The 16117-nt window shown below is 35.2% G+C and overlaps 2 protein-coding genes across 5 annotated transcripts in view; both read left to right on the top strand.

Annotated features, from left to right (window-relative positions):
• The first annotated feature begins 725 nt into the window (after positions 1-725).
• Positions 726-2797, top strand: LOC125243558 (E3 ubiquitin-protein ligase NHLRC1-like). The gene has a single exon (XM_048153299.1). The coding sequence runs from the start codon at positions 1028-1030 to the stop codon at positions 2234-2236; it is 1209 nt and encodes a 402-aa protein (XP_048009256.1). The 5' UTR covers positions 726-1027; the 3' UTR covers positions 2237-2797.
• Positions 2798-4958: 2161 nt separating this feature from the next.
• Positions 4959-16117, top strand: part of kif13a (kinesin family member 13A) — a 92333-nt gene continuing 81174 nt past the window's right edge. For all 4 annotated transcript variants that reach the window (XM_048153985.1, XM_048153983.1, XM_048153984.1 and 1 more), the window contains exons 1-2: positions 4959-5498; positions 5715-5805. In XM_048153985.1, the coding sequence (XP_048009942.1) occupies positions 5444-5498; positions 5715-5805 (146 nt within the window). In that variant the 5' untranslated portion in view covers positions 4959-5443. The remainder of the gene's footprint in view (positions 5499-5714; positions 5806-16117) is intronic.

Here is a 16117-nt window from a genome sequence, read left to right as displayed (position 1 = left end):
TTTCCTCACAATTCTGAGGAAAAGTCAGAATTGCAAGATGAAAAATTTGCAACTCTTTTTCTTGCGATTTCGAGTTTGTCTCGCAATTCTAACTCTTTTTTTCTCGCAATCACAAGTTTCTCTCAATTTATACTTTTCCCCCTCAATTGCAAGTTTTTATAGCATGCAACTGTAAGTTTATATCTCACAATTATGAGAATGCATTGTGGTGCAAGTTATATGACAATTAAGGACTAACCCATTAAATTCTAATTTTTATAATGATGATGATTATTATCAGTAATAATAATACAAATTTGAATTGCTATTACATAATGACGTACAAAAGTACAATTATAAGTATATATCCTGTTTTCTCTTTAATATAAAATAAACAACAATATAAAATGCTCACTTTTTTTAATTGCTATTACACAATTTTATAATTATACTGAATTATGTCACATTAAAGTGACTATATAGACAATTTTCTTTATGCAAAATATATAATTCTTGATTTTGTAATGCTCTCTTATTATTTTATCATTAATAATTTAGATTTTAATTGCTATTACACAATTTTATAATTATAGTGAATGTTAAATTATAATTAATAATATAGACCATTTATATTTTATGCTAAATATGATTTCTCCTTTTGATTTTGAGGTGAAACAGAATACAAAAAATTCTTTGAGATTCACCAAAGTATTTTTACTTCAAAAAATGTTTTAAAATATATATTTGTGGTATCGTTGCTGTAATCATAATATTCAATCAGCAAGTCTTCGATAGATATTATAAATGAAAAGGTAAATGAAATATATTTGGATGCATATAAGACATTATTTAATTCAGTTGTTCAAATATAAAGTGATTTTTCCTTCTCACCACTGGAGGGCAGTACAGACCCTCAGCTCATGTTAATATGGTCACGTGATCATGTTTATCCATTGCAGGCTGCTGTCGTAAAACCCTCTCTCATCCTTCTACTCTTCCCGCCAGTCATTAGCCCAGTGTTTATATAAAGCCCAGGATCATCAACAGCATGTCCGAGACACCCGTCCAACCACATATGAGAGCAGAAGACATCCTAGCAGAGATCCAAGCAAACCTGCTGGAGTGCAAAGTGTGTTTTGAGAAGTTCTCCATTCAGAAGCGAGACCACACACCCCGAAATCTTCCCTGTGGCCACGTGCTGTGTCTCAAATGCATCTGTGCTCTTTCCCACCCTGTAAACCAAAGGCTGGAGTGTCCCTTCTGTAGGAAACTGCTGGATGTCGGCAGCACTTCTGAATGCCGTGCGCTCACCGATCTCCAGGAGCTTCTGCTGTCAGAAGCTTGTCCCAGGTTGTATGATAGGGTCATGGGATGGACTGAAAGCTTAATATCTGGGACGCTGCGTCTCCGTTCGGCCTTTGGAGGATGGGGAACGATTGTCAACCCTTTAGGGATGGTTGTTTCTGAAACATCAGGACAGATTGTTTTGGTGCACGATGGTGAGAAAAGAGTTGCCGTTTTTAGTGCGCAAGGAACTCTTTTGGACGGCTTTGGACTTTATGGACACGACCCGTCTGATTTATGTCACCCACTTGATGTTGCGTTGACCAAAAGTGGACATGTTTTGGTCACAGATGGTGGTGACCAATCAGTCAAAGTCTTCACTTCCAAAGGCCGTCTGGTGGTGGCCATCCGAGACTCGTTTCGGCTGCCGTGGGGTGTTGATGTGGACACCCGTGGATGTGTTTTTGTGACCGACGCTGAGATGGGAACACTTAGCCAGGTCATAATAGACTTTTCTCGTGGGGTAGTCCTAGTTAACAGAGTGGTTTTCAAAGATCTGACGTGTCCACGTACAGTAGCTTCATGCAAATCAACGGGAAACATCGCAGTTGTGGAGCGTTTTCGGGCCGGATTCACTGCTTCGTGTTTGAGAATATTCAATAGTGACTTTGTTCCTTTGACGCAGGTGGACAGTTTCGCTCTTAACTTGAAGAACTCTCTGAGTTTGTCTATATCTTCAGTGGTTTTCGATCGAAATGGAGATGTGATTGTAGGGGATGTGCAGAACGGGATGGTCTGGAGTTTGGGAAAGCTGCAGAAAACCCCTGTGCTGACTCCACTAGTGAGTGGACTGCGGCGTCCAGTGGCATTGGCTGTGACAACACTGAATGTGCTTGTCGTCTTGGACGGTGGAGATCATGCAGTCAAGTTCTATGCTGCAGACACAGATGACTTGTACTGTGATAAAAAATGAGAGGTGTGAATACACAACTAGTGTGTTCGAATCCATGTATGTTGTTTAGGTGGATTGAGGTGTGATGATGGGATTTTGGTGTGTGTTGTGAGTTGATGTTGTGTAAATGGTGTTTCATGGCATGATGGCTAAAGCTCAAAGCTAATAAATGGAAAGTTTCAAGCAACACAATCAGAGTTCACGTTTATTGGTCAAGTAAGTTGTATACTTACGTGGAATTTGACTTGCAAGCATGTCATATAAATATTACACAAAATATACATGCTTGAGTATATTGACAAATGTCTAGTGCATGTACATGTTGTATATGTATTGATTCATGCACTTAAAGGGTTAGTTCACCCAAAAATGAAAATTCTGTCATTAATTACTCACCCTCGTGTTGTTCCACACCCATAAGACCTTCATAAGATCTTTTTAATGAAATCAGAGAGATTTCTGTCCCTGAGTGCATAGACAGTCTGTGCAACTGACACTTTGAAGCTTCAAAACACATCAGTTGTGGTAAACAGAAGCTCAAGCGTGTTTTCTTGACGCGTACGAGAACCAATGAGGTTCATTCTCGTGTTACGCAGCAGGTTTGAGCTTCCTCAACAGATATGTTCTCGTGAGGTTCGGTTGAGCTTCTGTTGATGTTTGCTGATCAATGTTTATGTGAATAAAAGCCTAAATTCAATCTGTTCATCGTATAACGCGATCGAGTCTCTTCAGAAAATTTGGACTAAACCGCTTGATTCATATGGATTAGTTTTACAATCTCTTTATGAACTTTTTGAAGCATCAAAGTTTCAGTTGTGTAGGCTGTCTATGGAGGGACAGAAATCTCTCAGATTTCATTAAAAAGATCGTCATTTGTGTTCCAAAGATGAACAAAAGTCTTACAGGTTTGAAATGACATGAGGTTGAGTAATTAATGACAGAATTTTCATTTTTTTGGGTGAACTGTCCCTTTAATTCCACATTGCTCCAGTGGGGTTGTCCTTAACTTCCTATAAGTATACTGTAAGTTGTTTTGAATAATCAAATGTATGCTAAATCTAGAGCTTACTTGCCATGCCTACTTTTCTTTTTTTAGATGAACTGATTATGGTTACCTTTTGATTGTAAATGCATACATTTTCTAAATTCAATCATTTGTATGTGCATCACACCTGATATTCCTTGCTGAATAAATTCAGGCACTGGTTCCCATATGAATTGGCATGCCATTCAATGGGTTTTTAATAACCAAATTGTCCATTGACGTAGTTGAAATGCATACAGCCTATGCTTTGATTTTTGCACATAACGCACAAATACTTTTTTTCATGGTGGTCCTGAAACCTAAAATATGGGAAAAAGTTTGGGAACCACATTGGCACCAATTGACAAAGTTGGTTATAATCAAAGTCATTTTAAGTGAGTAAACGCCCTGTGTAACTGTTACATACTGTCTGCATACTTATTTAAAATGGCATGCATTAAATTTGTATTAAATTCTTCATTTTGAATCCACAGAGATTAAAGCAACCCTAGGGGAATCCCATAATCTACTCTGCTCCATTTCCCTTGATCCTACCAGACCAGGGTTGTCGTCACAGCACGTTATAAAGCACTTCTTACTGAAACTCACATCTCACTGAAAATGACCCGCACTTTCACTAGAGAAAATCAGATTAATGTGCTTTATTGTCATGACAAACTGTGCATTAGTATCGCTAAGTGTTTGAATTTTAGCTGCATATACAATGAGAAGTGCAAGTATAAAAAACTAACAATAGTTCAAATGTTCTTACAAATAAAATTTAAATTGCTAGATATTTTTACAAGTAAAATACATTTTGGGGCATGCATGTTTTGGGAGTGCATTTGTAAAAAATAAAGGCAATTTACTGACATATGTGGTTCCATGAAGAACCTTTCCATTTCACAAAAGTTTCTTTTATAGTGAAAAAAGGTTCTTTAGATTATTAAAATGTTCTTTACACTAAGAAAAAATGGTTCTCTTAAGAAAGGTTCTTTGGGGAATCAAATATGGACCACAAAACCAGTCATAAGTCGCACAGGTATATTTGAAGCAATATAGCCAACAATACATTGTATAGGTCAAAATTATCGATTTTTCTTTTATGCCAAAAATCATTAGGATATTAAGTAAAGATCATGTTCCATGAAGATATTTTGTAAATTTCCTACTGTAAATTTATCAAAAATTTATTTTTGTGAGTGGATTTGCATTGCTAAGGACTTCATTTGCACAACTTTAAAGGCGGTTTTCTCAATATTTAGATTTTTTTGCACCTTCAGATTCCAGATTTTCAAATAGTTGTATCTCGGCCAAATATTGTCCTGTCCTAACAAACCATACATCAATGGAAAGTTTATTTATTCAGCTTTCAGATGATGTATAAATCTCAATTTCATAAAATTGACCCTTGACTGGTTTTGTGGTTTGACCGCTTTCTTCTATTGCATTGCTGCAAAAACCCATTTTTAAAGAGTGTAACAGGATATTACCATCTTAAAATGTCTATAATAACTGGCATATCTAGTCTATTTTTTAAATTGATCAGCTATACCTTTTATCTTACCCTTAACAATTACTTTAATTCGTGTAATTTGGTCATTCACTCATATTAAATACTATTTTTGAATAGAATGTAGATGTTTCTGCATGAACAGTAAAAAAATCAAGAAATCCAAATAAAAGGAGTAGCCTAAATTACAGAAGAAACATGAGGAGTATGAGTAATGAGCACAAGGCTCTTTCTCTGTTTCTCCTCCTCTTCGATCATTTTTGTCGCCCTGTAGGAACTACATCAGGTCGTTGTGATTCATCCAGCCTTTTTTAAACTCAGTCCATGCCGTTTCTTTCATGCATATTCATGCACACTGCACATTTGTATGTGTTTTTGGGGTCAGTCAGCGGAAGATGGCGGTCTGGATGCTGCTGGCTGGCTGAGAGGAGCTGCTCTGCCCGCGGCGGAGGATCCTTTATAACCACACTCATTTAACCCGAATACAACACAACCACACACTATCATCTGGATTAATCTCGACTGCCTTTTCTGCTCGGGTATGCGCTGTTGGAGTATTTTACCAGGATACAAGCACCTCAGACGTTTCTGTGGGAGACTTTGCGGGGAGTTTCATGTTATTATTCGGCTAGCTGTGCGGAGCAGCTAGCGGCTTTCTCCTCCACTTTAAACCCTTTAAAATTGTGCAAAAATGTCGGATACGAAGGTAAAAGTGGCGGTTCGAGTTCGACCAATGAACCGGAGAGGTAAGAGACATTTTAAAGTATACATGAGCGTTAATATTTAAAGGTTAAATCTGTTTTCAGCTGTAATAAGTTGCTACAGTTCAGGCAAGGTTGTTATGAATTCTATATTTTAATATGTTTCAGACATTTTACTTAAGTTTTTTTTTTTAGTATTTAACACGAAAATCGCACGTATAAGAACTTCTTAGGCAAGTTTTAACAACTTTTGGCTTGCAGAGATTGAGCTCAGCACAAAATGTGTGGTTGAGATGGAGGAAAACCAGACTATACTGCACCCACCGCCCTCCAATACAAAAGGAGAAAACAGGTACAGTCAAATCATTTCATGGTCATGCACTTTTATTCATGTGACATGTTTAAGCCATGTTTCTCCTTATTATAGGTGATAGCTGTCAGTTTGATCCCCCTCCTGTGTTTTTGCTGAGATTTTATCTGTGCAGAAGGGCTCTTTGCTGCCAAGAAGAGTTTTATGGTCAAATGCATGCTCACAGAGAGGATGTTTTAAGTCTACTGCATTTGTTTTCATGCAAGAGTAACAGAAGTGAGTGCAGGGCCCGTTCTGGGCGTGCTCGCAGTGGCCTGAGCTGGGGAAACTTCTGCGCTGCTGTGAAATTCCTGGACAGGCCTCATGTTCGGCGGTGCTGAAGTTTGAGATGCCGTACAGTAGATGTCTTCACGTTATGCCATTGCATGTTTTTGCTCGAACAGTTTGAGCTTTTCAGTGGCTCCTGCCATTATCGATAACTACAAAACAGGATTGCCAAAATAATGATGAATAATATATTATATTAGAAATATTAGTAGTATATGGTTCATTGACGAATAAGGTTTTTAAAAGTGTAAATAAATAACTAATGGAGATATAATTAATTTTGAAGCTTTATTAAGTGTTAACAATGAGATTATGTTGTTTTTATAAGCAATTAATTAACACTGCTTTTTGTCTTTTTTTTTGTCACCCAAAAAGTAATTTGGTTTAAAGCAGAACTAAGTAACTTTTTTACCTTCATAAATAGTTTTCTAAGTCCTTATGATGTTTAATTGACTTGTAGTGGTGTGTTTGAGGCGTGCACTAACCCCCTCTGGCACGTCTACACCATAAAACAGCACTTGCAAATCTAGCTGCGCCGACTCGACACAATCTCGCCTCATGTTCACGTTCACGCGAGAGTGACAAAATGCTTTACGTTAATTCAATATACACATAGCGACCTCACTTTATAAGACAATTTCTAAAATTACCCACCTCCATCGAGATTTCTTGTATTGTATTTGCAAAACTACTGCGCTGGTGAGCGTTGTAGTCGTTGTAGTCCAGAGCTGCGCTTGGAGTATTTACGACAGTGTTATTCACTGAAGGAACCTGTAGGGGGAGCTTCGCAAATCTTACGGAGTTCCGCTTTAACCAAAATTTCGGTTTTACCGAATTATGCTTTTGGTAATACCGAATGATGATATTTTTAAACAATTGCTAGATAGCTAGAAAAAGGACAATCAAATATTTTATATTGTACTGAATGACCTGATGCGGTTGTACCGAATGACCTGATGTTTTGGGACATGCAAGTGAAAACATGAATTTTTCAAATAGTTAAGAGAGTTAGTTACTTTGCTTCAGGACCATGTGGTCCTTTGCAGGTGTCTGAATGATGTCATATCCTATCACATGATATTGACCGCATGACTTGAACCAAAATGGTTCCTTTATATTGGTTACGCCGAATGACATCAATGAAATTCATTTTTCCAGACATTCTTTCTCATAACAAAGCAACAACTTCTACACATAATTTTAATACCATTTTGCACTATGTTGATATATGATGACAAAAAATCATGCCAGAATAAAAAATATATACATTTATATTACATTTTAAGATATTTGCTCACAAATTAAATGGCTGTATTGGCCTTTGGACGGTTAAACCGAATGACCTTTTGACACTTTAAAATCTTTAAAATACCTTTATATGCAGGAAAATATAATTCAAACCTTTTGGATTCAATAGAAGAGATCTAGTTGTACTACCTTACGTACTTTGGATGTCATATCTTTGTTTTTTATTATTATTAAGGCCTTTGGATGAAAAAAATGACCGGCAAAGACTAGGCCGCTGGTAAAGTTTAGAGCTTTTAGAAGGGAGAGCAGCACTTCTGTAAGTTGGTAAATCAGTCAATCAGCAATTATCGGCTGGTGCAATTTTGGCCTATTTTGATTGTTATGGTCTGTCACTAATTAAAAGGATATCAGGGACAAATGTTGTGTTTCATATTTGTAATTGAAGATTTGTAATAGCAGAATAATGCAGGTGCTGAAGAGAGTGTGTCTGTTTTCCCACGACAGATTCAAGGATTCAGGTTTGGCCTTATATCCTTAGAAAAACTAAAATGAATCCAAACAGTATATAAGTCTGCAGATGTATATATCCAGTCATCCTGGCCTTGAGCATGTCCCATTTTCTCTTTCTCTTTTTTTTTTCATTAGAACATAGGCTTAGCACAACTTTAAAGTAGCCTTCACAATCATTTTCTTTGTTCTGATTCTTTTGGTTTCATTCTAAATGATATAAACAATTCAAGTGGTGAATGAGAATATGATCTTCAGGATTGTAAGATGATTAGTGAAATATGTTTGAAATGTTTCACTGGTGTGGTAGTTCGTTTCCTTTTAACACCTACGACTTGTGACAGAACGGAAACGCCTATACATTTATTAAATTCTATTCCCAGCCCCTAGATTGTTTATGAAATGTGACCCTGGACCACAAAACCAGTCATAAGGGTCAATTTTATGAAATTGAGATTTATACATCATATGAAAGTTGAATAAATAAGCTTTTCATTGATGTATGGTTTGTTAGAACAGGATAATATTTGGCCGAGATACAACTATTTGAAAATCTGGAATCTGAGGGTGCAAAAAAATCTAAATATTGAGAAAATCGCCTTTAATATTGTCCAAATGAAGTTCTTAGCAATGCATATCCACTAACAAAAATACATTTTTGATATATTTATGGTAGGAAATTTATAAAATATCTTCATGGAACATGATCTTTACTTAATATCCTAATGATTTTTGGCATAAAAGAAAAATCGATAATTTTGACCCATACAACGTATTGTTGGCTATTGCTACAAATATACCCGTGTGACTTATGACTGGTTTTGTGGTCCAGGGTCACAAATATTTTAGCTGATTTGATGCATTCAGCTATAGCAATATGAACTTTCAGCTTCAGAAAACATATTTTACTATTTTTGAAGTGTTTTTCTCATAAACAGCATAGAAAAATATTTAAAAAGTCCACATTCCATCTGAGTGTGGTTATTGCATCTTATAGCCTAATTTTAGTCACACAAGTTGTGTAAACTATAATGAAGCACTTATTTTATTGCAGTACATTGCTCATTTAGTCAGGTTGAGTGTTTCTCAGTTCCTACAGTAAGCTGTTGGCTGTCGCATTATTTCAAGGGCAACCTATCTGTGGATCACAAGCTATTGGATCTTGTGATTTCTAAACTGGGTTCAATCAGGTCCTCTCAGTTCACGTTGCCTCAAGGTTAGAGAATCTGCTAGAACAATAGCAGATGGTTTAATGTAGCCAGAACTGTGTGAACAGGCAGTCCAGCATGCATCAACGGTTACACGGTCAGGCGGGTGCGCAGCTTCTGCTAGAGAAAGAACAGGTAAGCATCATCTCGTCTTACACTCGGGATGTGAAATGGAAAACAATCAGGGCCTTAATGAAGCTTACTCGACTGTCAAGCTGGAAATAATAGCCAGAGGAAATGCTGAGGATCATTACGTTCAATTTAACAGTTTGAGGAAGCACAGGTTTGGAAAAAGTCTTCTATGGAAATATTGCACTTTTCCATGCAATGAAAGTGTTAGTCCAAGTATTCTTGGCCTTATTCATGCAGCGATTAACTCAAATATGGGTAATTAAATATCCATGTTTGAGCTGGCCCAGTCCATTAATCAGCAGATTTGCAATTTGTAGTCAAGCATGAGGTGCACTGCTCATATTTAGCACATATTTAGTGCTATCTGATATTCAGTTACCTGGAACGGCATGTTTCAAAGCAATTATGCAAATTTCTGGCATTAACATTTTGAGTTTTGCAAGTTGAATGTCAAAGTTCACATTTTTTTCTCAGAATTCTGAGCAATTCTGACATTTTTCCTGAGATTCTGAGTTTACATCTCGCAATTCTGACTTTTTGAAACTCAGAATTCTGAGTTTACATCTCGCAATTCTGACTTATTTCCTCTGAATTCTGACTTTACATCTCGCAATTCTGACTTTTTTTCCTCAGAATTCTGAGTTTACATCTCGCAATTCTAACTTTTTTCCTCAGAATTCCGAGTTTGCATCTCGCAATTCTGACTTTTTTCCTCGGAATTCTGAGTTTACATCTCCCAGTTCTGACTTTTTTCCACAGAATTCTGAGTTTACATCTCGCAATTCTGACTTTTTTCCTCAGAATTCTGAGTTTACATCTCGCAATTCTGACTTTTTTCCTTGGAATTCTGAGTTTACATCTCGCAGTTCTGACTTTTTTCCTCAGAATTATGAGTTTACATCTCTCAGTTCTGACTTTTTTCCTCAGAATTCTGAGTTTACATCTCGCAATTCTGACTTATTTCCTCTGAATTCTGACTTTACATCTCGCAATTCTGACTTTTTTTCCTCAGAATTCTGAGTTTACATCTCGCAATTCTAACTTTTTTCCTCAGAATTCCGAGTTTGCATCTCGCAATTCTGACTTTTTTCCTCGGAATTCTGAGTTTACATCTCCCAGTTCTGACTTTTTTCCACAGAATTCTGAGTTTACATCTCGCAATTCTGACTTTTTTCCTCAGAATTCTGAGTTTACATCTCGCAATTCTGACTTTTTTCCTTGGAATTCTGAGTTTACATCTCGCAGTTCTGACTTTTTTCCTCAGAATTATGAGTTTACATCTCGCAATTCTGACTTTTTTCCTCAGAATTCTGAGTTTACATCTCTCAGTTCTGACTTTTTTCCTCAGAATTCTGAGTTTACATCTCGCAATTCTGACTTTTTTCCTCAGAATTCTGAGTTTACATCTCGCAATTCTGACTTTTTTTCCTCAGAATTCTGAGTTTACATCTCGCAGTTCTGACTATTTTCCTCGGAATTCTGAGTTTACATCTCGCAATTCTAACTTTTTTCCTCAGAATTCCGAGTTTACATCTCTCAGTTCTGATTTTTTTCCTCAGAATTATGAGTTTACATCTCGCAATTCTGACTTTTTTCCTCAGAATTATGAGTTTACATCTGGCAGTTCTGACTTTTTCCTCGGAATTCTGAATTTGCATCTCGCAATTCTGACTTTTTTCCTCGGAATTCTGAGTTTACATCTCCCAGTTCTGACTTTTTTCCACAGAATTCTGAGTTTACATCTCGCAATTCTGACTTTTTTCCTCAGAATTCTGAGTTTACATCTCGCAATTCTGAGTTTACATCTCGCAGTTCTGACTTTTTTCCTCAGAATTCTGAGTTTACATCTCTCAGTTCTGACTTTTTTCCTCAGAATTCTGAGTTTACATCTCGCAGTTCTGACTATTTTCCTCGGAATTCTGAGTTTACATCTCGCAATTCTAAATTTTTCCTCAGAATTCCGAGTTTACATCTCTCAGTTCTGATTTTTTTCCTCAGAATTATGAGTTTACATCTCGCAATTCTGACTTTTTTCCTCAGAATTTTAAATAAAAAAAATAAAGCAGGATTGTGAGATAAATTGTTGCAGTTACCTATTTTATATTTTTATTCCGTGATGGAAAAAGCTTCCATAGGTCTCTGTACTGTACTTACTGTAAATTTCTTACTGTAGTGCAGTAACAAAGCTTTTCTGAAATGCTGCAGGAACGTTATACCTCCCAGACTGTGATTACGTCAGTTTAAAAAAACCCAGACTTTCCCCTGCGGCTGTAAGGGCACCTGTTCAGGGTTGATGTATGTCAGATTTTATGGTTTATATGTCAGCTGCACCCAAAAAACCTACAGGGCAGAGTCATGGAAAGCCGATTAGACCTTGTGAGTTGTTAAGTGAAGTGTTGTGTGGGCTGAATTTTGAATTTGCAGTAAAACCTTCTAGTTTAGAGCAGTTTTGTCTTTGTTTAAAGACGATGTCTCTTCAGTGCATTGAATGCTTAAAATACAAGCCTTTTTGTTGGGTATAAAATCACTTTTTAGACTTCTTTTTCTTTTTAAAACAAGCAAGATTTGCAGTAAACTTCTTTTTAGTTCAAATGAGTCTCACCAGGATTAATAGTCTTATGTCTTCTTAAGCTCTCACGGTACATTTGCATTGAGCTCATTTCATAATTGGACTGAGACGTGACTTTAGGGCATCTTTTGGAGTCAAGTTTCCATTCTTTAAGCTTCTTGAAGTTTGAAATATGAATCTGTGAACGGAGAGATGATGACAGAGAAAAGGAACAGCACCTGAGGGTGTTTTGTTGAAAAACCTCGGAATACCAAAGTGCTCTTTTAGAGGACATCTTTCCTCTAACTCTTGTTTACATGAGAGCTGTAGTAGGAAGATTTCATTGCTTGATAAGATGATATTTTTACACAAACAGATTGCATTTTCGTTTGGTGCAGAAATCACATTTCATCTTTAAATTTCAATTTATTTATTTGTAAAATAGTATGACTTTGGTGTATAAGGCCTTTGAGTAATGCAGTGGTACACCTGCATTAATACAACTAACGAATTGACCTAAACGAGGGTCAATCCAACGCTGGATTTGCTAGTGGATGAGTTGAATCAACTCCACAGCAACTACATAAATTTATCCACTAACCGTTCAGAAACGTTCAGTTTCATTCTAAAAGTTGTAACTTCTTCCTGAGTCTCTCCATCAGTGTCGACTCCGGTTTGAACAATGTAAGGTTGAACACCGTTACTGACAATCCTCATTTTGGCTGCATGAGATTCTCCAGCTTTGTTGTTGCTGAGCAACTGAAGTGTGAGCTGTTAAAGCTCCGCCCTCTTCTGGAAAGGGGCCGGGAGCAGCAGTTCATTTGCATTTAAAGGGACACACACATAAACGGTATGTTTTTTCTCACACCCAAATAGGGGCAAATTTGACAAGCTTTAATAAATGATCTTTGGGGTATTTTGAGCTGAATAATATTATCAGTAATATTATCGATTTACCGGCACTGAAACTATCGAATGAGAACAAAATTTAACTGAATTGATCTGAATAATAACAACATTAAAACTTTGCAACATTTATACTGTTATTGAACTGAACTGAAATTAACATTAAATAGAATTGAGCTGAATAATGACACTATTGTCTGTACAGCTGTTGATGTATTGATGTTATTTTCCTGTTTATTTCTGTGAATCTGCATTGAAACAATCTGTATTGAATGAAGCACTATAGGAATAAATGTGATTTGACTTGCAGTGAGGATAAACATGGTCTGTTTTGACCACAGTGTGTTTCGTGTGGTGAGTTATTGGCTTCTAAGAGCATGAAACCATTGAAATATAATTCAGTTTTGGTACATTGGGTTTGGCTGCCATAGGCTTCTGATGATCACAGGATAGAGGAAGCAGTTCAGTTTTCCCTCTCGGGTTTCCACCTCTACTTCCTGTTTCCCGCCTCTTCTTAGTTTAATATGAGGTTGATGAGCTGATAAGTGTGAGAGTGTATTCATCTGATAATTCCTCCTTAAACTTGTAAACTTGTAATTGGCATCTTCTCTCTTGCAACCAATTACATGTAAAGTCATTTCTTTTGCCTAAAACGTTCTGATGGTATCTGAGCACTGCAGAGGATGATGGGAAAAATGGGTAAAGCATGTTTGCATCTATCAATGATGTGTAATTTTAACATATACGGTTTGTGGAGCATAATAATATGAATAGTTTAATTAGCATTTATTCATGTTGTATATTATATAACATATAAGTTATAAAAATATTTGAAAATATTATGAAAATATTAATGTTCAGTTAGGCAGAAGCAGGGTTATTATTGTCAACTAAAACATGTTGTTAATTGAAATAAAGCTAAAATAAAATAAAACAATATTAGATGAAAAAGTTGAGTTGAAGCACTACAATTACTAAGTGAAACTAAACGAAAACTGAAATAAAAATAAGTTAAAACTAAGATAAAAAAATAAAAATAACAAAAGCGCTACATAAAATGACTAAAAATTCAACTAAAATAAACTAAAATACAATGGAAAATAAAACAATAAAAGCTAATTCAAAATATTAATATAATGGTATATAAATAACAGTAAAATAACACTGGGTGGAAGAATTGTTTGAATGATGGCTTTTATTATATTGCTGTTATGGCTGTTTTATTAAACACAATAAGCTGCTGGTTTAACCTGAATTCCTGCCTGGTAATTTCTGAAGCCTCTGTTTCCCTTTGCTTCATAATAGAGACTCATGATGCAAAGGTGTCGAATAAACAGAGCGAATAAACAAGTGTGTCTATCATTTAAACTCATCTGTGTCTGTCCTTTCCAAACTGTGTCTCCTGAAATGACAATGCAGGCTTCAGCGGTCAACCTCTGGAATGCATCTTTTGTCTCTGCATGTTTTCACAGTGTATTGTGTGTGAATAATCAGCCTTTCCATTCAGCGACATCGGCCACGTACACACTGCAGAGGTTTAGGAATGACAAGCACATTTAAATGTGGGAGTGAATCTATTAAAGTCTTGTTTCATGTGAATATGTAAAACAGGAGTCACTCCTGAAATTGTGATAGTTGACCGTCTAGCAGCTGTAAACAAGAAACATTGAGGCCATCAGTCTGTTTGATATGGAAGAGGATTAGGGCCAAACAATAATAAAAAAATAAAACCATCTCGAGATTAAAGTTGTTAAATTTCGAGAAAAAACTCGTTAAATTTCGAGAAAAAAGTCGAGATAAAATGTTGAGAATAAACTTGTTAAATTACGAGAAAAAAACTCGTTAAATTTCGAGAAAAAAATGTTGAGAATAAACTAATTAAATTATGAGAATAAAGTCATTAAATTACGAGAAAAAAGTCGTTAAATTATGAGAACAAATTCGTAATTTAACGAATTTGTTCTCATAATTTAACAACTTTTTTCTCGTAATTTAATGACTTTATTCTCAACATTTTATCTCGACTTTTTTCCCGAAATTTAACGTGTTTTTTACTCGTAATTTAATGACTTTATTCTCAACATGTTATCTCGACTTTTTTCTTGAAATTTAACACGTTTTTTCTCATAATTTAACGAATTTGTTCTTGTAATTTAACAACTTTTTTCTTGTAATTTAATGACTTTATTCTCAACATTTTATCTCTCCCTTTTTCTCGAAATTTAACGATTTTTTTTCTCATAATTTAACGAGTTTATTCTCAACATGTTATCTCGACTTTTTTCTCAAAATTTAACGAAATTTTTCTCAATTTAACGAATTTGTTCTCGTAATTTAATGATTTTTTTTTTTTGAAATTTAACGAGTTTATTCTCAACATGTGATCTCGACTTTTTTCTCGAAATTTAACGAAATTTTTCTTTATTTAACGAATTTGTTCTCGTAATTTAATGACTTTTTTCTTGAAATTTAACGAGTTTATTCTCAACATGTGATCTCGACTTTTTTCTCGAAATTTAACGAAATTTTTCTTTATTTAACGAATTTGTTCTCGTAATTTAATGACTTTTTTCTTGAAATTTAACGAGTTTATTCTCAACATGTGATCTCGACTTTTTTCTCGAAATTTAACGAAATTTTTCTTTATTTAACGAATTTGTTCTCGTAATTTAATGACTTTTTTCTTGAAATTTAACGAGTTTATTCTCAACATGTTATCTCGACTTTTTTCTCGAAATTTAACGAACTTTTTCTCATAATTTAATGAATTTGTTCTCGTAATTTAATGACTTATTTCTTGAAATTTAACGAGTTTTTTTCTCGTAATTTAACGAGTTCATTCTCAACATTTTATCTCGACTTTTTTCTCTAAATGTAACAATTTTTTTCTCGAAATTTAACGAGTTTTTTCTTGAAATTTAGCAACTTTAATCTCGAGATGGTTTTATTTTTTTATTATTGCTTGGCCCTAATCCTCTTCTGTAGTTTGATCTTAGCTGTTTTTGACCAAAGTATTATTTGCAACCATTACATATCATCAACCATTTTTGTAACATTTTACTGCTTCCAGCAGAGGCAGCATGTTTTATTTCCACTTTATGCAGTTTAACCATGTCATTTAATGAAGAAACAAAAATTGGTTGTCACTAGCTGAATTTTTTGCGAGTGAATTCAGTTGTTGAACACATTTGTCACTTCTTTAAATGACTGAACTCTGTGTGAACAAGGGATCTCATTAACTAAAACCATTAAAAACTACATTTGCTTTACTTAAAATAGATGTTAAATGAAATAAAATAAGATACAAAACTTATCATGACATGAGAAATCAAACTTGCCTTGATCTTTTGACATATAAGATGTCTTTGCACCATTAAAACAATAAGTTTTAGAGCTTAAAACGTCGTCCTCATTATAAACAAAACGTTTAATTAATCAAGCTTCAAAAATGGCTTGTTTTGATATTGTGTGATCTGTG

This window comes from Megalobrama amblycephala, linkage group LG13 (genome assembly GCF_018812025.1).
Source record: "Megalobrama amblycephala isolate DHTTF-2021 linkage group LG13, ASM1881202v1, whole genome shotgun sequence".
NCBI lineage: Eukaryota > Metazoa > Chordata > Actinopteri > Cypriniformes > Xenocyprididae > Megalobrama > Megalobrama amblycephala.
Note: the sequence above shows the minus strand (reverse complement) of the source record. Positions and strands in the feature narration are given on the sequence as shown.

Excerpts from the sequence above, each read along its gene's own strand:
- LOC125243558 (XM_048153299.1), top strand. The coding sequence starts at position 1,028 with ATGTCCGAGACACCCGTCCAACCACATATGAGAGCAGAAGACATCCTA.